The sequence below is a fragment of the Scyliorhinus canicula genome, chromosome 16 (assembly GCF_902713615.1).
Source record: "Scyliorhinus canicula chromosome 16, sScyCan1.1, whole genome shotgun sequence".
Taxonomy (NCBI): domain Eukaryota; kingdom Metazoa; phylum Chordata; class Chondrichthyes; order Carcharhiniformes; family Scyliorhinidae; genus Scyliorhinus; species Scyliorhinus canicula.
The window spans coordinates 85,453,451-85,476,539 of record NC_052161.1 but is presented as its reverse complement, the minus strand read 5'-3'; the positions used below and the strand labels follow the sequence as shown (position 1 = coordinate 85,476,539).

Here is a 23,089-nt window from a genome sequence, read left to right as displayed (position 1 = left end):
GGTACTGAGAGTGTGAGCTGCCATTGGTGCAGAGGACACGCTGCCCATACCTGGCAAGCCCAGGTATCGTGTGCCTCTCAGCCGATTGGCTCAGAGGAAGGTAGCTCTGTCTACGAGGCAGGGTATAAGAACCCGTGTTCCCCGGCAGCCAGCCATTCTTCTGTACGTCTGCTGCCGAGTCCACTTATTGCTAATTAAAGCCTTTCGTTCGGACTTTATGTACGTTTCGTGTCCATTGATTGTGCATCGCTCTCCCTGTCTCTCTCTCTCTTCCTGTCTCTCTCTCTCTCTCTCCGTCTCTCTCTCTCTCCCTGTCTCTCTCACTCTGTCTCTCTCTCTCTCTTCCCCTCTCTCACTCTCTCTCTGTCTCTCTCTCACTCTCTCTGTCTCTCTCTCCCTGTCTCTCTCTCTCTCTCTCTCCCTGTCTCTCTCTCTCCCCTGTCTCTCTCTCTCTCCCTGTCTCTATCACTCTCTCTGTCTCTCTCCCCCTGTCACTCTGACTCTCTCTGTCTCTCTCTCTCTCTCTGTCTTTCTCTCTCTCTCTCTCTCTCTCCCTCTCAATCATCCCCTCCTCTCTCTCTCTCTCTTGACTCCTGCACTCACCCTCCCAATCCCCTTTTCCCTCAGGCCCACCCCACCCACGCCCCCCCAGCTCACCTGCAATGCACCACGATAGGCCCAGCGTCGCGGATCTCATCTTGCTTGTTGTTGACCTGCTCCAGGAAGCTGAGCACACCCCCTGGCTCGGAGGGGACCCCATGATCCGGCCAGCTCAGGTACTGGTAGTGGAAAATCTTCCGGGGCTTGGAATTCGGCTGGTGGGGAGGAAAGGCCAAGGGGACAGGGGTTAGGATTCAGAGAATCGAGGTGCTGGTCAACACGAAACAACTCCCAGGACCCTGCCCCGACTCAGGCGCAATCACAACTACCCATCCCTCTGTGCGGCCTTCAGGACGGGCTAGAGGACGCGCCGGACCCCTGTGGGCGGCAACTAACCTTCTCTGTTAAGGTCACGTCCAACTCCCTGATCTTGTAATCGATCGCCTCGCGCTCCAGCACATGACGGACGGTAAAGGGGCCGTAGACATTCTCGGAATTCAGTTCCGGCCAATAGGGAACACACTTATTCTAGAGGCGAGGTACAAAGGAGGAAGAGGATTAGATACAGATTAATCTCCCTCTACACTATCTACACTGTCCCCATCAAACACTCCCAGGACAGGTACAGCACGGGGTTAGATACAGAGTAAAGCTCCCTCTACACTGTCCCCATCAAACACTCCCAGGACAGGTACAGCACTGGGTTAGATACAGAGTAAAGCTCCCTCTACACTGTCCCCATCAAACACTCCCAGGACAGGTACAGCATGGGGTTAGATACAGAGTAAACGTCCCTCCACACTGTCCCCATCAAACACTCCCAGGACAGGTACAGCACTGGGTTAGATACAGAGTAAAGCTCCCTCTACACTGTCCCCATCAAACTCTCCCAGGACAGATACAGCACGGGGTTAGATACAGAGTAAAGCTCCCTCTACATTGTCCTCATCAAACACTCCCAGGACAGATACAGCACAGGGTTAGATACAGAGTAAAGCTCCCTCTACACTGTCCCCATCAAACACTCCCAGGACAGGTACAGCACGGGGTTAGATACAGAGTAAAGCTCCCTCTACACATCAAAAACTCCCAGGACAGGTACAGCACGGGGTTAGATACAGAGTAAAGCTCCCTCTACACTGTCCCCATCAAACTCCCAGGACAGGTACAGCACGGGGTTAGATACAGAGTAAAGCTCCCTCTACACTGTCCCCATCAAACACTCCCAGGACAGGTACAGCACGGGGTTAAATACAGAGTAAAGCTCCCTCTACACTGTCCCCATCAAACACTCCCAGGACAGGTACAGCACGGGGTTAGATACAGAGTAAAGCTCCCTCTACACTGTCCCCATCAAACACTCCCAGGACAGGTACAGCACGGGGTTAGATACAGAGTAAAGCTCCTTCTACACTGTCCCCATCAAACACTCCCAGGACAGACAGAGCACGGGGTTAGATACAGAGTAAAGCTCCCTCTACACTGTCCCCATCAAACACTCCCAGGACAGGTACAGCACGGGGTTAGATACAGAGGAAAGCTCCCTCTACACTGTCCCCATCAAACACTCCCAGGACAGACACAGCACGGGGTTAGATACAGAGTAAAGCTCCCTCTACACTGTCCCCATCAAACACTCCCAGGACAGGTACAGCACGGGGTTAGATACAGAGTAAAGCTCCCTCTACACTGTCCCCATCAAACACTCCCAGGACAGGTACAGCACGGGGTTAGATACAGAGTAAAGCTCCCTCTACACTGTCCCCATCAAACACTCCCAGGACAGGTACAGCACGGGGTTAGATACAGAGGAAAGCTCCCTCTACACTATCCCCATCAAACACTCCCAGGACAGGTACAGCACGGGGTTAGATACAGAGGAAAGCTCCCTTTACACTATCCCTGTCAAACACACCCAGCCACCTATTTCCAATTCTGTGACCTCGCCTAATGTCATACGTGTCTCAGATCATTCGCTGCTGAAACCCTCACCCGTGCTTTTGTTAACTACAAACCTGTCAATTCCCCAGTCTCCTGGTCCATCCCCAATGCACACCCGAGAAACATCAGTTTGTCTGAAACTGATGTCCATGTTCAAACTCGCAATGTCTCATTACCCCCAAACCCCCTCGTTGTGCTCACTATCCCACACTGTCTCATGCCCTGGCAATGTCTCAATTTGTTTTCTATAGTTTTCGAGTACCCAATGCAGTTTTTCCAATTAAGGGGCAATTTAGTGTGGCCAATCCACCTACTCTGCACATATTTGGGTTGTGGGGGGGGCGAACCCTACGCAGACACGGGGAGAATGTGCAAACTCCACACGGACAGTGACCCAGAGCCGGGATCGAACCTGGGTCCTCGGCACCGTGAGGCAGCAGTGCTAATTACTGCGCCACCATGCTTAAAGTCTCAATTTTAATCCTGCATCCTCCCTATGCCTGTAACCTCCTCCAGCCCTTACACCCCTCCCTATCTCTGTAACCTCCTCCAGCCCTTACACCCCTCCCTATCTCTGCAACCTCCTCCAGACCCTACATCCCTCCCCATCTCTGCAACCTCCTCCAGCCCCTACACCCCTCCCTATCTCTGTAACCTCCTCCAGCCCTTACACCCCTCCCTATCTCTGCAACCTCCTCCAGACCCTACATCCCTCCCCATCTCTGCAACCTCCTCCAGCTCCTACACCCCTCCCTATCTCTGTAACCTCCTCCAGCCCTTACACCCCTCCCTATCTCTGCAACCACCTCCAGACCCTACATCCCTCCCCATCTCTGCAACCTCCTCCAGCCCCTACACCCCTCCCTATCTCTGCAACCTCCTCCAGCCCTTACAACCCTCCCTATCTCTGTAACCTCCTCCAGCCCGTACAGCCCTCCCTATCTCTGTAACCACCTCCAGCCCTTACACCCCTCCCTATCTCTGCAACCACCTCCAGACCCTACATCCCTCCCCATCTCTGCAACCTCCTACAGCCCCTACACCCCTCCCTATCTCTGTAACCTCCTCCAGCCCTTACACCCCTCCCTATCTCTGCAACCACCTCCAGACCCTACAACACTCCCTATCTCTGCAACCTCCTCCAGCCCCTACACCCCTCCCTATCTCTGTAACCTCCTCCAGCCCTTACACCCCTCCCTATCTCTGTAACCTCCTCCAGCCCCTACACCCCTCCCTATCATTGTAACCCAATCTCTCTCACCTTCTACAACCCCCCATGATTTCTGCGCCCCTCCAATTCCGACCTCTCGAGCATCCCCAAATTCATATTGCTCCACCATTGGCGGCCGTGCCTTCAGTTGCCTGGAGTGCCCTCCCCATCCCCTTCGCCTCTGTGTGTATGTGTAACTGTCTCTCTCTGTCTCTCTCTCTCTGTTTCTCTCTCTCGGTCTCTCTCTCTCTCTGTCCCTCTCTCTCTGTCTCTCCATCCTTCAGCCACTTCCTAAAATGGAACTTGATGGTCACATCTGTGTTTACTTTCTCTTCAAATGTCTCGTATGCTCATTTCAGGCCTGATGTAGGCCTAGAGTGAAGCCTCTCACCTACGACCTTGGTGAAGCTCATGGCCTTTTTAAGCTAACAGGGCCTTCATGCCCCGTCAATCAGCTTCTCGCCCATTGACCTAAGCCCCACCCACCACAACCACCCCTGCCTCGCACCCTTCGTGTCTCACCCGGCCCTTCTCGACCTCCCTTGTTGTCATGACGATGATGCGCGAGTTCTGTTGCCAGACCATTTGCCAGAAGTCATTGACAGTCGCCAGTAGGCACCCCTGGGTGGCGATGCATGTCTTCGGTATGATCTTCCCCAACCTGTTGACCATGGTCTCGGACTGAAAGTGGAGGAAAGACAATGAGTGTGCTGACGGTGCTTCAATCAAAGAGTCCCCAAGAACCCCACCCCAACTAGAAAAGCCTCAGGCTTCATTTTGGGCCTGTTGGCCCTTCTTAAGCCTGAGCTGAATTGAGGGTGACTGCTTTCCACATCAACGCAGTATTTTATTGAGTATGGCATCAAGGAGCCCTAGCTAAACTGGAGTCAATGGGAAGCAGTGGGAAAACTCCGTTGGTTGGAGTTATACTTGGTACAAAGAAAGATGATTGAGGTGGTTGGAGGTCAATCATCTTAGCTCCAGAACATCACTGCAGGAGTTCCTCAGGGTAGTGTACTAGGCCCAATCTTCAACTGCTTCATCAATGGCCTCCCTTCCATCACAAGGTCAGAAGTGGGGATGTTTGCGGATGACTACACAATGTTCAGCACCATTCGCAACTCCTGAGATATTGAAGCAGCCCATGTCCAAATGCAACAAGACCTGGACAATATCTCGGCTTGGGCTGACAAGCGGCAAGTACCACGCAATGACCATCTCCCACAAGAGAGGATCTAACCATCAGCACTTGACATTCAATGGCATCACCGTCACTGAATCCTTGCAACATCTTGAGGATTACCAATTACCAGAAATTGAACTGGGACCAGCCATATAAATACTGTGGCTACCAGAACAGGTCAGAGGTTGGGAATCCTGCGGTGAGTAACTCACCTCCTGACTCTCCCCTCAAAGCCTGTCCACCATCTACAAGGCACAAGTCAGGAGTGTGATGGGAAACATTCGCACTCGCCTGGATAGGTGCTGTTCCCAACAACAATCGAGAAGCTCGACATAATCCAGGACAAAGCAGCCCCGCTCCATCAACACGCTAACCACAAACACTCAATCTCTCCACCACTGACACACAGTGGCAGCCATGTGCACGATCTGCAAGATGCACTGCAGCGATTCACCAAGGCTCCTTCAGCAGCACCTTCAAACCCACCATCTCTACCGTCTAGAAGGACAAAAGGGGCAGCAGACACATGGGGAACACCCACGGCCTGCAAGTTCCCCATCGAGCCTCACACACAACATATACCAGCCATTCCTTCAATGTCACTGGGAAGAATCCTGCAACTCCCTCCCTAACAGCGCCATGGGTGTGCCTACACCAGACAAGGACAGCAGCGCGTTCAAGAAGATGGCTCACCCACCATCTTCTTCAGGGGCAATTAGGGATGAGCAGTGAATGCTGGGCCCAGCCTGCGAGGCCCAGATCCCATTCATGAATGTAAAATGTCCGCCAACAAGGCTATGTGGTGAATGAGACCCTCTTCGCTCTCCCTCCGGGACACTTGTCCATACCTTGATGTAGTTGGCATTGATGTAGTCAGAAAATGGTGGATCTTCTTCTTTGATTTGGAGAATGACCCGAGTGTTATCAACTGGTAGGAAGATAGAGAGAGTCAATAAACCATTCCATTTGTGTCAACCCTCTCACATCCAATCCTCCTTGTTCAGCCATCGCGCTCCACCCCAATAATCCAAATGCCTCAATTTTTCAATTAATTCCTTCGCACCACCCTACACTATCTCCCTCCAAACCCTACACCCCTCCCTATCTCTGTCATTCCCTCCAGACCCTACAACACTCCCTATCTCTCATGTCCTCCAATTCCTACAACCCTCCAAATCTCCGTAACCTCCTCCAGTCTCCTGGAACCCTTCCTATCTCTGTAACCTCATCGAGCCCTCGACAACCCTCCCTATCTCTGCAATTTCCTCCAGCTCCCCTACAACCCTTCCTCTCTCTGTAACCTCGCAATGGTTAGCATTGCTGCCTCACGGCACCAAGGTCCCAAGTTGATCCCGGCCCTGGGTCACTGTCTGTGTGGCGTTTGCCCATTTTCCCTGTGTTTACGTGGGTTTCGCTCCCACAACCCAAAGATGTGCAGGGTAGGTGGATTGGCCATACTAAGTTATCCCTTGGGTACTCTAAATTTATTTATTTTTAAAAATTTCTGCAACCTGCTCCAGCCCCTACAGCTCTCCCTAACCCGGCAACATCCTCCTGTCCCCTACAATCCTTCCTATCTGTAACCTCCTCCAGCCCTCTACAACCCTCCCTATCTCTATAACCTCCTCAGCTCCCCTACAACCCTCCCTATCTCTATAACCTCCTCAGCTCCCCTACAACCCTCCCTATCTCTATAACCTCCTCCAGCCCCTACATCCCTCCCTATCTCTATAATGTCCTACAACCCCGATAAGCCTCCCTATCACTGTAACCTCCTCCAGCCCCCCTACATCCCTCCCTATCCCTGTAACCTCCTCCAGCTCCCCCTACAACCCTCCCAATCTCTGTAACCTCCTCCAGCTCCCCCTACAACCCTCCCTATCCCTGTAACCTCCTCCAGCTCCCCCTACAACCCTCTCTAACCCTGTAACCTCCTCCAGCTCCCCCTATAATCCTCCCTATCCCTGTAACTTAGCTCTTCTGGCCCTCCAGGGTCTCATTCGCTCCACTATAGTGGTGGGACCTTCATTGAGCCTGGGGCCTAGGTAGTGGAAGTCCCTCCCTCAATCTCTCCACCTGCTTTTACTCTTTCTTTTCTTCTATCTCTCCCCTCCTGTCCCCCCCCCCCCCCCCCCATTTCTTTAACAACATTTATAAACATGCCCTCTGACGGCTTTGGCCAACTTTGCAAAAGTGGATGTTCATCATTAATCTCTCCAGTAATGGCTGGCTCTGGGCACCTTGAGTTAGTAGCCATGGTAATACTCACAAGGCAGGATGTTCTTGTAGCGGTTTTTCGATTTGTTCTCGGGTCGTTGTCCCTCGGTCCTGCTCTGTTTCTTTGTGTCTTCCTGCTTTTGCAAAGCCTAAAGGTAGAGCGAAAGAGAGGGAGAGAAAGAGGGATTAGAGAAAGAGAGAGAGAGAGAGAGGGGGAGGGTTGTGCGTGGCTGAAAAGGTGAGTCCATGAATCCATCACTAGATCAGAATTTTACCCCCCTTCTGTGATGTTCTTGTCAGATAGCCTGGTTTATATTACAAGAACACTTGTAGCTAAAACTATAAATGATTTATTAACATTAACTGTGGGTAAACTATATATAGAACAACAGATGAATAATAGTAAGATCTTCCACAAGCAACCTCCCTCTACAGCTTCCTCCAGCCAGTCTGAGGGACACCTGACTTTAACATTCACATATACTAGTGAGACTCCTAGCGGCCATTCGGTGAATTGCAATACAGCCATGTATCACTACATCTCCATTCCCCCGCCCCGCCCAACCCAACCCGGGTGCCAGGCCACACACAGCAAGGTCCCATGGCGACCAACAGGGTAAATCCCCAACAGGTAGGCCGCGAGATTTAAAATTGGCCTCTGCCCCACCCGGGGCGGGAGAGGCAGTGGATAGGGCGGTGAATCAGCCCGGGTTCCTGATCCTGACCCCTGTCCAGTGACCCCATGGTTAGGGAGGGGATGAATCAGCCGGGTTCCTGCTCCTGACCCCTGTCCAGTGACCCCATGGTTAGGGAGGGGATGAATCAGCCGGGTTCCTGCTCCTGACCCCTGTCCAGTGACCCCATGGTTAGGGAGGGGATGAATCAGCCGGGTTCATGCTCCTGATTCCTGTCCGCTAAATCTGGTGATAACCCTGAGGGTGCGATGTTACCCCTGGGACCCCGTCACACAGTTCAAGAATCTGCAAGGGAGTTCAGAGGACAGGGGAGAGGTTGGGATAGGGCACATTGACCAGATCGAGGGTCAAATCTCAGAGGTGCTTACGTCAAATTCTTCCCAGAATCCTCCTTTGGCCACATCCGGGTTCTCTGTCTTGTTCAGCTCCTGCACACGGTTCTCAATGTCAGCGGCATTGATTCGAGTTGCGTAGTAAGGCTGTAATGAAGAGAGAGAGGGAGTGAGAGAGAGACAGATACAGAGAGAGAGAGAGACAGAGAGATGGACAGACAGACAAAAAGAGACAGAGAGAGATAGAGAATGAGACAAAAAGAAAGAGACAGCGGGAGTGGTAGAGACAGACACACAGATGAGAGAGACAGAGGGAGTGGTAGAGACAGACACACAGATGAGAGAGACAGAGGGAGAAAGACAGTGAGAGACACAGAGGGAGAGAGACAGACAGGCAGAGAGAGAAAAACAGATGAAATAAATTGCAAGCCCTCACATACACTGGAGAGGTCCCTCTAACCCTCTCTCTCACACTCTCTCTCTCACACATAGAACATAGAATTATAGAATTTACAGTGCAGAAGGAGGCCATTCAGCCCATCAAGTCTACACCAGCTCTTGGAAAGAGCACCCTACCCAAACCCACACCCCCACCCAACATAGAACAGTACAGCACAGAACAGGCCCTTCGGCCCTCAATGTTGTGCCGAGCATTGTCTGAAACCAAGATCTGGTGATGTGTTGGGCAGGTTGGTTCGATGTGGACTGCACTTGATGCAGTGAAGCTAGAAACAGACCTCTAACACTGGAGAAGATCCAACACGGATTTTATTCAACGATAGAACTAATATACATATTCAGCTGTGGGTCGACACTGTACTGAACTGACTGGAGACCTTGTACTAGCCTGACCAGACTTACTAGCTACCGCATAGAGTTTGCACTGGCTATGCTCGTGCACTGTGCTGTGTGCTTACTGGTCATCCTGTGTGTCAATCACTGCCTGTCTGCACTTCATTATATACATGAGTGGATATTATGACATCTCCCCCTTTTTTTTTAGATAAATAAATACTAAGGTGTGCGTATGTATATGTATATGTGCCTGACTATATACAAAAGGTGTCAAAATGAACGTATATACATAGGAAGGTGTCGATAGTGCAGATACATGGCAAATTAAACAATATTTACAGACGTCAAATCGATGAAGTAAAAAAATGTACAAAGGTTCAGTCGATAGATTTAGTCTTTGTGGTGGGCGACAAATTCTTGTCGATCGCCGCAGAGATGGATCAGGAGCCGCCTGCATTTGGATAGGCGGGATTGCTGCCATCACGGTGGTCGCATGGGCCGGCAGGATCGCTGGTAGATCAGTGGCCTCGTGGTAGGGTACGTCCGGAGGAAGCATTGTAGGCGCCGGGACACTTCGGTCAGGTAGCGGGCGTGGATCTCTTTGCAGTGCCCGTCTATTGCGCCGTAGGAAGGAGCCATCAGCCATGCGGACAAGGAACGATCTCGGGGCCACTTGTTTGATCACCACAGCTGTGGCTGACCAGCCGCCGTCAGGCAACTGCACACGAACACAATCAGTTGGGACCAGCTCGGGTAGATCCGTGGCATGAGCATCATATGCTGATTTCTGTTGGGCCCAAGACTGCTGCATCTTCTGTATGACCGTGAGGTGGTCAAGGTCTGGAACATGGATGGCTGGAACCGTGGTTCGCAGAGTGCGATTCATGAGCATCTGCGCTGGAGACAACCCAGTGGACAGCGGGGTTGCTCTGTGTGCCAGCAGTGCCAGGTTGAAGACGGAGCCTGAATCTGCAGCCTTACATAGCAACCACTTTACAATATGGACCCCTTTCTCGTCCTTCCCGTTTGACTGCGGGTAGTGGGGACTGGAGGTTACGTGACAGAAGTTGTAGGATTGTGCAAAATCAGACCATTCCTGGCTGTAAAAGCAAGGATCGTTGTCGTTCATCACCGTGAGCGGTATCCCGTGCCTGGCGAACGTTTCTTTGCAGGCTTTGATCACTGCCTTCGACGTGAGGTCGGACAGTTTCACTACTTCTGGGTAACTGGAGAAGTAGTCGACCAGGAGTATGTAGTCACGCCCCTTGGCGTGGAAAAGGTCTACACCTACTTTGGACCACGGAGAGGTCACTATCTCGTGCTGTTGCAGCATTTCCTTGGGTTGAGCTGGCTGAAATTTCTGACAGGTAGGGAAGTTGAGGGCTGTGTTGGCAATGTCCTGGCTGATGCCCGGCCAATGGACCGTCTCCCGAGCTCTGCGTCGGCATTTCTCGACCCCAAGGTGACCCTCATGGAGTTGACCCAGCACCATAGCCTGCATACTCTGAGGAATTACGATCCTGTCGAGTTTCAGAAGGATGCCTTCCACCACCGTCAGGACGTCTTTTACGTTGTAGAACTGGGGACATTGTTCCTTCTGCCAGCCATTGGTAAGGTGCTGCATCACACGCTGCAGCAGAGGATCCTTGGCCATTTCCTCACGAATTTGGAGCACCCGTTCGTCAGAGCCCAGAAGGTTGGTGGCACACAACTGCACTTGCGCTTCTATGTGGCAGATGAAGTTTACTTTGGACCTGGATAGGGCATCTGCAACGATCAGCTCTGCCTGGCGTGTAGACAAGTTTGAAGTCGTAGCGGCATAGCTTAAGAAGAATTCGCTGTAACCGAGGCGTCATGTCATTTAAATCCTTCTGGATTATGTGGACTAGAGGCCTGTGGTCCGTTTCTACTGTGAATTTTGGCAGGCCGTAAATATATCGTGAAACTTGGCTATCCCTGTCAGGAGGCCCAGATATTCCTTCTCAATCTGAGCGTACCGTTACTCAGTGGGGGTCATGGCCCTGGAGGCATACGCCACTGGAGCCCAGGACGAGGAGTCATCGCTGAAGGAGCACCGCCCCAATGCCGTCCTGGCTTGCATCAGTTGATATCTTGGTTTCCTTGGTTAGGTCAAAGAACGCTAGAACCGGGACTGTGGTGAGCTTTGCTTTCAGCTCACGCCATTCCTCTTCATGCGTGGGCAGCCACTGGAATTCCGTCGACTTCTTGACGAGATGACGGAGGGCAGTGGTGTGGGATGCCATATTGGGAATGAATTTTCCCAGTAAGTTGACCATCCCGAGAAAGCGGAGAACCGCCTTCTTGTCCTCCGGGGTCTTCATAGCGTTGATCAGCGAGACCTTGTCAGCATCTAGCCGCACGCCTTGCTGCGAGATGTAGTCACCAAGGAATTTGATATCCGATTGACAAAATGAGCACTTGGCCCTGTTGAGCTGGAGACCATGTTCATGGATTCTCTGGAATACCTGCTTGAGGTGAGCGATGTGTTCCTGGGGTGTTGTGGACCAGATAATGACATCGTCAACGTACACTCGCACCCCCTTGATACCCTCCATCATCTGTTCCATGATGCGGTGAAATACTTCGGAGGCAGATATGATGCCAAAAGGCATCCGGTTGTAGCAGTAGCAATCGAACAGGGTGTTGAATGTGCACAGCTTGCGACTGGATGCATCCAGCTGTATTTGCCAAAAACCCTTGGAGGCGTCCAGCTTCGTAAAGAATTTGGCATGAGCCATCTCACTGGTCTACTCTTCACGTTTTGGTATCGGGTAATGCTCCCGCATGATATTGCGATTCAGATCCTGAGGGTCAATGCAAATGTGAAGTCCCCCTGACGGCTTCTTTACGCAGACCATGGAGCTGACCCAGTCTGTTGGCTCTGTGACCTTCGAGATGATGCCCTGGTCTTGGAGGTGCTGTAATTGCTGCTTGAGGCGATCCTTGAGGGGTGCTGGCACCCGACGTGGTGCATGAATTACAGGGGTAGCGTTCGGCTTGAATAGGATTTTATATCGGTATGGGAGCGTGCCCATTCCATCGAATACGCTGTGGTGCTGCGTGATGATGTCATCTATGTCGGCTTGCAAGTTTCCATCAAGCGAGGCCGTCGCCGGTGATGATGACATGGTGTGGACAAGCTGAACCAGGTTCAGGAGCTTGCAGGCTCGAGCACCGAGCAGGGATTCTCTGTCAGGCCTGACGATTTCATACCGCAGCGTCGCCTTGATCGCCTTATTGGATACCCCTAGTTGACATGGGCCACAGGCAGCTATGGCATTACCATTGTAGTCAAGGAGCTGGCAGGCGGTGGAAGAATGCTTTGTCTGGCGCGGATAGTGTCGATATCGTATTTCGAGATGAGGTTCGCCGATGCGCCGGTGTCCAGTTTAAACCGGATGCGAGCCTTGTTAACTGTGAGCACAGCACACCACTCGTCGTCGGGATCCACACTGAGGATCGAGAGGCACATCGCCGTTGTGGTGGAAGGCAGCGCATGCGTCGTTATGATGCCCGCCCGGTATGGGGACTTGAGGCAGTCAGCATCAGGGCCTATTGGGCTGTCGAGATCAGAATCTGACATGCCTTGTTGTACTGAGCGGACACTTCTGCGCCGCAGCTGGGATCGCTGGCTGCTGAGCGGTGGAGCATATCTGCAGAGGGATGCGTAGTGGCCAAGCTTGCCATGCTGTAGACACCGGCGTCCTTTTGCCAGACATTGCTGCTTTAAGCGGGAGGAGCCACAATTCAGACACGTCATGATACCAACGACTGTGCATGCGCAGTGCGATCGATCGACGTCTCTAAACCCCCCTCTCTCTCACACACACTCCTATATCTGGGGAGGTCTCTCTAGCCCCCCCTCTCTCTCTCTCACACTCCAGTATCTGGGGAGGTCTCTCGAACCCCCTCTCTCTCTCACATTCTTGTATCGGGGAGGTCTTTAACCCCCTCTCTCTCTCACACACCCCTGTATCTGGGGAGGTCTCTCTAACCCCCCCCCCCCTCTCTCACACACACCCCTGTATCTGGGGAGGTCTCTCTAACCCCCCCCCCCCTCTCTCTCACACTCCAGTATCTAGGGAGGTCTCTCTAGCCCCCCCTCTCTCTCTCACACTCCAGTATCTGGGGAGGTCTCTCTATCCCTCCCTCTCTCTCAGACGTTTGGATGCCATGTCCTACGCACCTGTTCTTTTAAATTTTGTTTTTTAAATTTAGAGCACCCAGTTCATTTTTTCCAATTACGGGGCAATTTAGCATGGCCAATCCACCTACCCTGCACATCTTTGGGTTGTGGGGGTGAAACCCACGCAAACACGGGGAGAATGTGCAAACTCCACACGGACAGTAACCCAGAGCCGGAATCGAACCTGGGACCTCAGCGCCATGAGGCAGCAATGCTAACCACTGCGCCACTGTGCTGCCCCTCCTACGCACCTGTTTGAGATGTATTTTGGTTCCGTCGATTTGTTCAATGACTGATCTCTTGTAGTATTCCACAAGGTCTGTAAGTGTGTCAAACTTCTGAGGACCTCCAACAGTATACCTGCCATCCTGGGAGAGAAAGAGAGAGAGAGAAAGACAGCAACAAACAGAGAGAGAGAGAGATGGTGTGAGAGAGAGGCACAGATAGAGAGACCGAGAACCAGAGAGAGAGAGGGAGAGACAGGAAGAGAAAGACAGAGGGAGTTAGACAGGAAGAGAAAGACAGAGGGAGGGTGAAAAGGAGAGAGACAGAGAGATAGGCATAGAGAGAGACACAGAGAAAGAGACAGGGAGACACAGAAAGGAAGAGAGAGAAAGAGTCAGAGAATCAGAAAGAGTGAGAGAAAGAGAGAGAGAAGAGAGCCAGAGAGAGAAAAAACATATTTTAGACCAGTTTCCATCAGGAAAAATGAATTAAATATCACAAGTAAACGGGCAATTTGGCTCTAGTTTTGAGATAAATATTTATGGACTGTTTAATTAGAGCATAAAGTCGGTGGTGTTGTGGTGTGAGTATAAAGTGGGTCGGGTTACACTGTCAAGGTAATCTAGCGGGAGCTCTGTATTGTAGCCATCCCTGGGTGCTCTGGGACCCCTTTGTCAGATTCCCCTTTCTCAGAGGGAGCTCTGTATTGTACCTGTCCCTGGGAGTGCTCAATGCTGACACTGGGTATAAAGTGGGTGGGTCTATAGGAGGGTTATCACGCTCTCCCTTTATCAGGTGCCCTTTCTCAGTGGGAGCTCTGTATTGTACCTGTCCCTGGGAGTGCTCAATGCTGACACTGGGTATAAAGTGGGTGGGTCTATAACAGGGTTATCATGCTCTCCCTTTGTCAGGTGCCCTTTCTCAGTGGGAGCTCTGTATTGTACATGTCCCTGGGAGTGCTCAATTCTGACACTGGGTATAAAGTGGGTGGGTCTATAGCAGGGTTATCATGCTCTCCCTTTGTCAGGTGCCCTTTCTCAGTGGGAGCTCTGTATTGTACATGTCCCTGGGAGTGCCTGACTGCCCTCGGAATGTACCTGGCACATGATCTTGATATGCGTCACTTTCTTGTTGCCATCCTGTGTCTTCTCACCATCATTTGCGACAGAGAGGACGAAGTCGCCCGGCTGGCTGAGACTCTCACGCACCAGGTATACCCATGGTGTCTTCTTGTCACTCAGAAGTCTCTCGGCAGCACTCCCAGACAGGTGCCCGTGGTACCATCTGCAAGGAGAGAGGAAAAAACCCATGGAGGTTCATTTACAACAATATAATGAGAGAGAGAGACAGACAGTGGGAGAGAGACAAAGGGAGAGGAGATGAGAGACACACACACACACAGATAGAGAGAGAGAGAGAGAGACAGAAAGAGTCAGAGTGAGAGAGACACAGAGACAGAGGGAGAGAGACACAGTGACAGAGGGAGAGAGAGATACAGGGAGAAAGAGAGAGAGAGAGAGACAGAGCGAAACACAGAGATAGAGGGAGAGAGACAGAGAAAGCAATAGTAGTGTGTGTTGGTTGCTCGAGGAACTCCAGCTCAGAGTTGTTGAGCTGGAGTCTGAACTTTGGATGCTGCGACACATCAGGGAGGGGGAGATACCTGGACACTGTATTCCAGGAGGCAGTCACACCCCTCTGACTAACTATATCGAATTTGGCCAATGATCAGGAACAAGAGGGTGTGACTGTGAGTGAGGCACGTAGAGGGATACAGGAGGTAGGGTTAGACTCGATGGGCCGAATGGCCTCCTTCTGCACTGTAAATTCTATAAGGGAGCTTCAGCCTCTGAATGTGTCTGACAGGGTTGAGATTCTTCTACTGGGACGGCGGATGGCGAGGAATGTCCCAGCAAAACCTGGGCGACCACACGGATCGGGGCCGGCATCGGCCTCGTTGGCTCAGCCTATCATATTGTTGCATTTCAACCTGCAAATGTTGTGGATGCAGCGCAGAGAGCAGCCAATGGCACCTTAACTTTGGCTGCACTTGGTGCAATTTGTGGAGTGACCACTTGCCTAACTGCGCAAATCCGAGGAACTGAAGATGATCCGTTAAATTATTTCATTGGAGGTTGTGCTTCAGGAATCATCCTTGGAGTGAGAGCTCACAGCTACATGACTGGTACCTCAGCCTGCCTTGGTCTTGGCGTAATTGCAGCTCACACAAAGGTGGGCAAGGTGGAAGGTTGGCGCATATCAGGACCTCCCAAACTTTGAAAAAAGCTCAAGCAGCACAACTGTAATATAGCGTATTCTGTCCAATAAAACAAATATCATTCGAGGAAAAAAAAAGGTTTGAGATTCTTGCTCTCTGTGTGGACAGAACAAGGACTGCAGGGAGCTTGAGCAAACTGACCACAGCACCGTGGTACAGCGAAGCATTCAAGTGGGGGGATAGAAAAGAAATGCAGTCAGAATTGGGGATAGTATAGTTAGGGGCATTGGCAATTGTGCTCGAGTTTGGGATATCTCACCTGGGATGCAGAGGAACGTGGAGTGGGAGGGGAAAGATCGAGTTGTCGTGGTTCACAACGGCAGAGGTAGAACGAGGACAGAGCTTCTGCTAAAGGAGCATGAACAGCTCGGAGCTCAATTCATAGACAGCTGCCCTTGGTACCATCCGCAAGGAGGGAGGGTAAAACCCATGGAGGGTTATCAAAAAGATAATCTCTGGGTTACTACCTGAGCCATGAGCTAATTGGCACAGGGCCAATAATATTAAGGAGGTAAATGCGTGGCTCAAAGGTTGGTGTGTGAGCAATGGGTTTGAATTCATGAGACATCGGCACCAATACTGGGGAAGAGGGGATCTGTTCCAACGGAACTGTTCATCTGAATCATGCTGGGACCAGAATCCTGTCAAATTGCATAATGCGGGCTGTAGATAGGGCTCTAATCTGAATGAAGGGTTCAGTTGTAAGGGAAATTAGAAATTACAGGTTAGCAATGTGGTAGATAGTTGCCAGAAAATAAAGGTGAGGGACTGAGCAGGTAAATTATTTTATGCACCAATGAATTATAGAAGAGTAGGGAAATTTAACAGTGGAACAAATTTAAAAGGGCAGCACGGTAGCATTGTGGGTAGCATAATTGCTTCACAGTTCCAGGGTCCCAGGTTCGATTCCGCTTGGGTCACAGTCTGTGTGGAGTCTGCACATTCTCCCCGTGTGTGCGTGGGTTTCCTCCGGGTGCTCCGGTTTCCTCCCACAGTCCAAAAATGTGCAGGTTAGGTGGATTGGCCATGATAAATTGCCCTTGGTGTCCAAAATTGCCCTTAGTGTTGGGTAGGGTTACAGGGTTATGGGGATAGGGTGGAGATGCTGACCTTGGGTAGGGTGCTCTTTCCAACAGCCGGTGCAGACTCGATGGGCCAAATGGCCTCCTTCTGCACTGTAAATTCTATGAAAAAAGCTTTGTATCTAAATGCAAGAAGCATTCAGAACAAACTTACTGAGTTAGCGGCGCAAATAGAATAAAAAGATATGATTTGGTGGTGATTATTGAAATATGGTTACAGGGAGACCAGGTCTAGGAGTTGAATATCCAAGGGTACACAGTATTTTGGAAAGACAGACTGAAAGGAAAAGGAGGTGGTGAAGCCCTGTTGGTGAGGAAAGGGATCAGTGCTGTAATGAGGAATGACATAGGCACTGGAGATCAAGATGTGGGATCAGTCTGGGTAAAATAAGACATGGTAAAGGGAAAACGTCCTTGGTAGAAGTAATCTCTCGGTCACTAAACAGCAGTTCCACAGTGGGGAACAGTATAAACCAGGAAATGCAGCTTGTAAGAAAGGTACGGCAAAAATCATGGGGGACTTTAATATGCACATAGGCTGGAAGAGTCAAATTGGCAAGCGTAGCCTGGTGGCAGAGTTCATTGAATGTATTAGGGCGGCACAGTGGCTCAGTGGTTAGCACTGCTGCCTCTAGGTGCCAAGGACGCGGGCTCGATCCCGGCCCCGGGTCACAGTCCGTGTGAAGTTTGCACATTCTCTCCGTGCCTGCATGGGTCTCACCCACACAAGCCAAAGGTGTGCAGGGTAAGTGGATTGGTCACCCTAAATTGCCCTTAATTGGGAAAGAAAATAGTATGGTAGAATTCAAAATTAAGTTTGGGGGCGAGAAAGTGGAGTCGCACACTTGTGTTCTGGAATTAAACAAAGGAAATTACATAGGCATGAGGACAGATTTAGCCCATATAGACTGGGCAGGAAGGTAAAGGTAGGACAGCTGATGGGCAGTGGCAATTGTTTGAGGAGATACTCAATTCATCACAACTAAAATATATCCCAGTGGGGAAGAAAGATAGGAAAAGGGGCCGGGCCAGTGCCTAGGGTGCACTATGTTCCTCCGCGACCGCCACGGCCTCCACCATGGCGGAGAAAGCCTTTCGGCCAGCCCCGCTGCCGGGGGCGCCGGGTGTTTGCGCCAGTCTTCTGGTGCAAACCACTCCAGCGTGGGGCTGGCCCCCAAAGGTGGGGAGAATTCCCTACCTTTGGGGAGGCGCGACCCCTGAGTGGTTGGCGCCATTCCCCTACTCCGGCACCCTTCGTCACGCCGGGTAGGGGAGAATGCCGCCCATGGTCTCAGTTTGGAAGAATCCAGACCATCATATTGCAAAGGCCAGTGGCAGGCTAGAAGATTGGGAACGTTCAAACATAAACAAAGGGATGCTAAAAAAGTAATAAAAAGAGCTAAGGTAACTTACGAAAGAAAGCTAGCGCAAAATATCAAAAAGAATAGCAAAAGCTTCCACAGGTACATCAAAGGGAAGAGAGTCGCTGAGGTGAATGTTGACCCCTTGCAAGATGAAACTGGTGAGTTAATGGGGAACACAGAAATGGCAAAGATGCTAATTCAGTATTTTACCTCCGCTTTCACGGTGGAGGATGCTAGTACCGTTCCTGCAGAAACAGGTCATTCAGAGGTAATAGAAAGGGAGGAACTTTGAGCAATCAGCATCAATAGCGAAAAGGTACTCAACAAGCTCTTGGGATTGAGGACAGACAAATCCCACAGGCCTGATGGCCTACATCCTAGGGTGTTAAAGGAAGTGGCAACAGAGATAGTGGATCCATTGATTATAATATTCCAAAATTTCCTGGACACTTGAAAGGTTCCATTGGATTGCAAAAATGCTAATGTAACGCACTTATTCAAAAAGGGAGGGAGGCAGAATGTGCGAAACTACAGACCAGTTAGTTTAACATCTGTTGTTGGGAAATTGCTAGAATCAATTATCCAGGAAGTAATTACAGGACATTTGGAAGTCAAAACACTATCCATCAAAGGCAGCATGGTTTTATGAAGGGCAAATCATGTTTCAGTAATTTGCTAGAGTTCTTCGGAGATGTAACAAGTGGATAATGGGGTACCTGTAGATGTAGCATTTCTGGACTTCCAGAAGGCATTTGATAAGGTGCCACACAGAAAGTTAATTCACAAGGTTAGATCGCATGGGATTAGGGGTAATTTACTAGTTTGGATAGAAGACTGGCTGATGGACAGAAGACAGAGAGTCGGGATAAATGTGTCTTTTTCTGGATGGCAAGATGTAACTAGGGGGGTGCCACAGGGTTCGGTCCTTGGGCCCCAGCTATTTACAATCTATATAAATGACTTGGATACAGGGATAGAAGGTTCTATAGCCAAATTTGCAGACAACACGAAAGTAGGTGGGACAGTAAGTTGCAATAAGGAAATAAGAACCTTAAAAATGGATGCATTATATAGATAGGATGGTCAAATGGACAGAAAAGTGGCTGATGGAATTGAACCTGGAAAAGTGTGAGGTGATACACTTTGGAAGGAGTAATGTGACAAGAAAGTATTCAATGACTGGCCTGACACTGGAACAATAGAATTATCATGTCAATCACACTTGTTTACTAGACACAGCGGCTCCTTATTTGGAAGGGACTATCTGCCCCCAACACTTGTAGACATGGCCACCTAGTGCCCACTCTGAAATTGATGTGCCAGCCCCTGATTGGACTTGATCGATAAGGGTGATCGAACCCTGATTAATTGATTGGCTAATGACCCAGAGACTGCCCATAAAGGGGACGAAATCCAAGCAGGTTAAAAGGTTCTGCCCCACCTTAGAATGCCTGTCTCTGCAGCAGCAGTCAACAGCAATGGAACAACGGTGATCTTCACCGACCACCATGAAGAGAACCATCACACCACCAAGCAGAAGGAAGACCAGAGCCAAAGCGTCAGACCAGACTAAGGACCGAACATCGAGGACTACCGAAGTCAAATACAGAGAGAGGCCTTTCTCTGTCTGGGTACTTGCTAGCCACTCTAAAGTTATGTTGAGGTCTAGTATGAACTTTAGTATTCTGTAAAATAACTTGTGTTGGATAGTGTGATTGATTAACTGTAACATTGTATGAGTGTAAATAAATACTATTTGATTAAACGAAGCCGGCTCGCAGTCATTTGTCCACCACGTATGGGTTAAAGACACACTTTGGCAGCAACAATCCTGCCTCAAAGTACCTTCTCCAATAATTTCCCGACCACCGACACAAGGCGCACCGGCCTGTAATTTCCTGGATTATCCTTGCTACCCTTCTTAAACAACATTGGCTATTCTCCAATCCTCTAGGACATCACCTGTAGCCAGTGAGGATACAAACATTTCTGTCAAGGCCCCAGCAATTTCCTCCCTTGTCTCCCTCAGTATTCTGGGGTAGATCCCATCAGGCCCTGGGGACTTATCTACCTTAATGTTTTTCAAGGCGCCCAATACTTCCTCCTTTTTGATCTCAATGTGACCCACACTATCTACACAAATGAGGCGGTGGAGTTAAGGCCAGGATAAGATCAGCCATGAATGTAATGAATGGCAGAGCAGGCTCGAGAGGCTAAATTGGCGTCTCCTGCTCCTTGTTCATGCGTTCTAAGAACTAACAACTCTGGCTGATTTCACCATCGAGCTCGTGGTCTGTAGCCCTGTAGGTAAAAAGCATCGAGTGCTGCACTGTTGGAGGGTCAGTATTGAGGGAGAGCCCCACTGTCAAAGGGGCAGTACTGAGGGAATACAGCACTGTCAGAGGGTCAGTGCTGAGGGAGGGCAGCACTGTCAGAGTTCGGTGCTGACAGAGTGCCGCACTGTCGGAGGGTCAGTGCTGAGGGAGCGCCGTGTTGTCAGAGGGTCAGGACTGAGAGAGTGCCGCACTGTCAGAGAGTCAGTACTGAGGGAGTGCCGCACTGTCAGAGGGTCAGTACTGAGGGAGTGCCGCACTGTCAGAGGGTCAGTACTGAGGGAGTGCCGCACTGTCAGAGGGTCAGTACTGAGGGAGCATCACACTGTCAGAGGATCAGTACTAAGGGAGCGCATCACTATTGGACGTTCAGTACTGAAGGAGCACCAAATTCTTGGCCGAGGTTTGGCACTGAGGAAGGGCTGCACTGTTGGAGGGTCAGTACTGTGGGAGTGCAGCACTATTGGTGGGTCAGGATTGAAGGAGAGCCGCACTGTCAGAGGTTCAGTGCTAAGGGAACATCGCACTGTCAGAGAGTCAGTACTGAGGGAGCCCCGCACTGTCAGAGGGTCAGTACTGAGGGAATGCTGCACTGTCAGAGGGTCAGTACTGAGGGAGCCCCGCACTGTTTGATGGTCAGTACTGAGGGAGCGCCGTGCTGTGAGAGGGTCAGTACTGAGGGAGCCCCGCACTGTCAGAGGGTCAGTACTGAGGGAGTGCTGCACTGTCAGAGGTCAGTGTGAGGGAATGCTGCACTGTCAGAGGGTCAGTACCGAGGGAGTGCAGCACTGTCAGAGTTCAGTGCTGAGGGAGCGCCGCATTGTCGGAGGTTAAGTGCTGAGAGAGTGCCGAACTGTGGGAGGGTCAGAACTGAGGGAGCGCAGCACTGTCGGAGGGTCAGTAATGAGAGAGCGCTGTGCTGTCAGAGGACCAGGACTGATGGAGGACCTCACTGTCAGAGAGTCAGTACTCCGCACTGTCAGAGGATCAGTACTAATGGTGCGCCGCACTGTCAAAGGGTCAGTACTGAGGGAGCACCATGTTGTCAGAGGGTCAGTGCTGAGGGGCTGCCTCACTGTTGGCTGGTGAGTACTGACGGACTGCTACACTGTTGGAGGGTCAGTACTGAGGGTGCGCCGCACAGTCAGAGGGTCAGTATTGAGGGAGCGCTGCACTGTCAGAGGGTCAGTACTAAGGGTGCGCCGCACAGTCAGAGGGTCAATACTGCTGGTATGCCAGTCCTGGCAGTACTGAGGGAGCAGAGCACTATCAGCAGGTTAGTACTGAGGGAGTGCTGCACTGTGGGAGGGTCAGTAGTGGGGGAGCACCACACTGTCGGAGAATCACTACCGAGGAAATGTGGCAATGTCGGACGGTCTGTACTGCGGGAGCGCTGCATTTTCGGAGAATCAATATTTGAGGCTGTGCTGTACTATCGGAGATTTAGTACCGAGGGAGTGCTGCACTGTCAGAGGGTCAGTGCTGAGGGAGTGCCGCACTGTCAGAGGGTCAGTACTGAGGGTGAGCCGCACTGTCAGAGGGTCAGTACTGAGGGAGTGCTGCACTGTCAGAGGGTCAGTGCTGAGGGAGTGCCGCACTTTCAAAGGGTCAGTGCTGAGGGAGTGCCGCACTGTCAGAGGGTCAGTACTGAGGGAGAGCCGCACTGTCAGAGGGTCAGTACTGAGGGAGTGCTGCACTGTCGGAGGGTCAGTGCTGAGGGATTGCTTCACTGTAGGGGGGGTCAGTACTGAGGGAGTGCCGCACTGTCAGAGGGTCAGTACTGAGGGAGTGCTGCACTGCCGAAGGGTCAGTGCTGAGGGATTGCTTCACTGTAGGGGGGGTCAGTACTGAGGGAGTGCTGCACTGTCAGAGGGTCAGTACTGAGGGAGGCTGCACTGTCAGAGGGTCAGTACTGAGGGAGTGCTACACTGTCAGAGGGTCAGTACTGAGGGAGTGCTACACTGTCAGAGGGTCAGTACTGAGGGAGTGCTGCACTGTCGGAAGATAAGTAGTGAGGGAGCGCCGCACTGTCGGAGTGTCAATGCTGAGAGAGTGCTGCACTGTTGGAGGATCAGTGCTGGGGGAGTGCCGCATTGTTGGAGGGTCCGTAGTGAGGGGGTGCCGCACTGTTGAAGGGTCTGTGCTGAGGGATTGCTTTACTGTAGTAGTGTCAGTACGGAGGGAGTGCCACACTGTCGCAGTGTTTGTACTGAGGGAGTGCCGCACTGTCGGAGTGTTAATGCTGAGGTAGTGCCGCATTGTTGGAGGGTCAGTGCTGAGGGAGTGCTGCACTGTCAGAAGGTCAGTAATGAGGGAGAGACGGACTGTCGGAGTGTCAGTACTGACGGCATGCCGCACTGTCAGAGGGTCAGTGCTGAGGGAGTGCCGCACTGTTGGATGGTCAGTACTGAGGGAGTGCTGCATTGTCGGAGCGTCGGTACTGAGGGGGTGCTGCATTGTCGGAGGGTCAATACTGAGGGGGTGCCGTACTGTCGGAGTGTCCATGCTGAGGGACTGCCTCACTGTCGGAGCATCAGTACTGAGGGAGCGCTGCACTGTCAGAGGGTCAATACTGAGGGAGTGCCGCACTGTCAGAATGTCAATGCTGAGGGACTGCCTCACTGTCG

At 51.3% G+C, this 23,089-nt stretch overlaps 1 protein-coding gene across 2 annotated transcripts in view; it reads right to left on the bottom strand.

The window, feature by feature from the left end:
* ptpn6 (protein tyrosine phosphatase non-receptor type 6) overlaps positions 1–23,089 on the bottom strand; it is a 108,847-nt gene that overhangs the window by 36,214 nt on the left and 49,544 nt on the right. For both annotated transcript variants that reach the window (XM_038822348.1, XM_038822350.1), the window contains exons 4-11: positions 14,503–14,689; positions 13,432–13,548; positions 8,215–8,325; positions 7,204–7,300; positions 5,783–5,862; positions 4,274–4,432; positions 997–1,128; positions 658–815 (exon numbers count right to left, since the gene is read on the bottom strand). In XM_038822348.1, the coding sequence (XP_038678276.1) occupies positions 658–815; positions 997–1,128; positions 4,274–4,432; positions 5,783–5,862; positions 7,204–7,300; positions 8,215–8,325; positions 13,432–13,548; positions 14,503–14,689 (1,041 nt within the window). The remainder of the gene's footprint in view (positions 1–657; positions 816–996; positions 1,129–4,273; positions 4,433–5,782; positions 5,863–7,203; positions 7,301–8,214; positions 8,326–13,431; positions 13,549–14,502; positions 14,690–23,089) is intronic.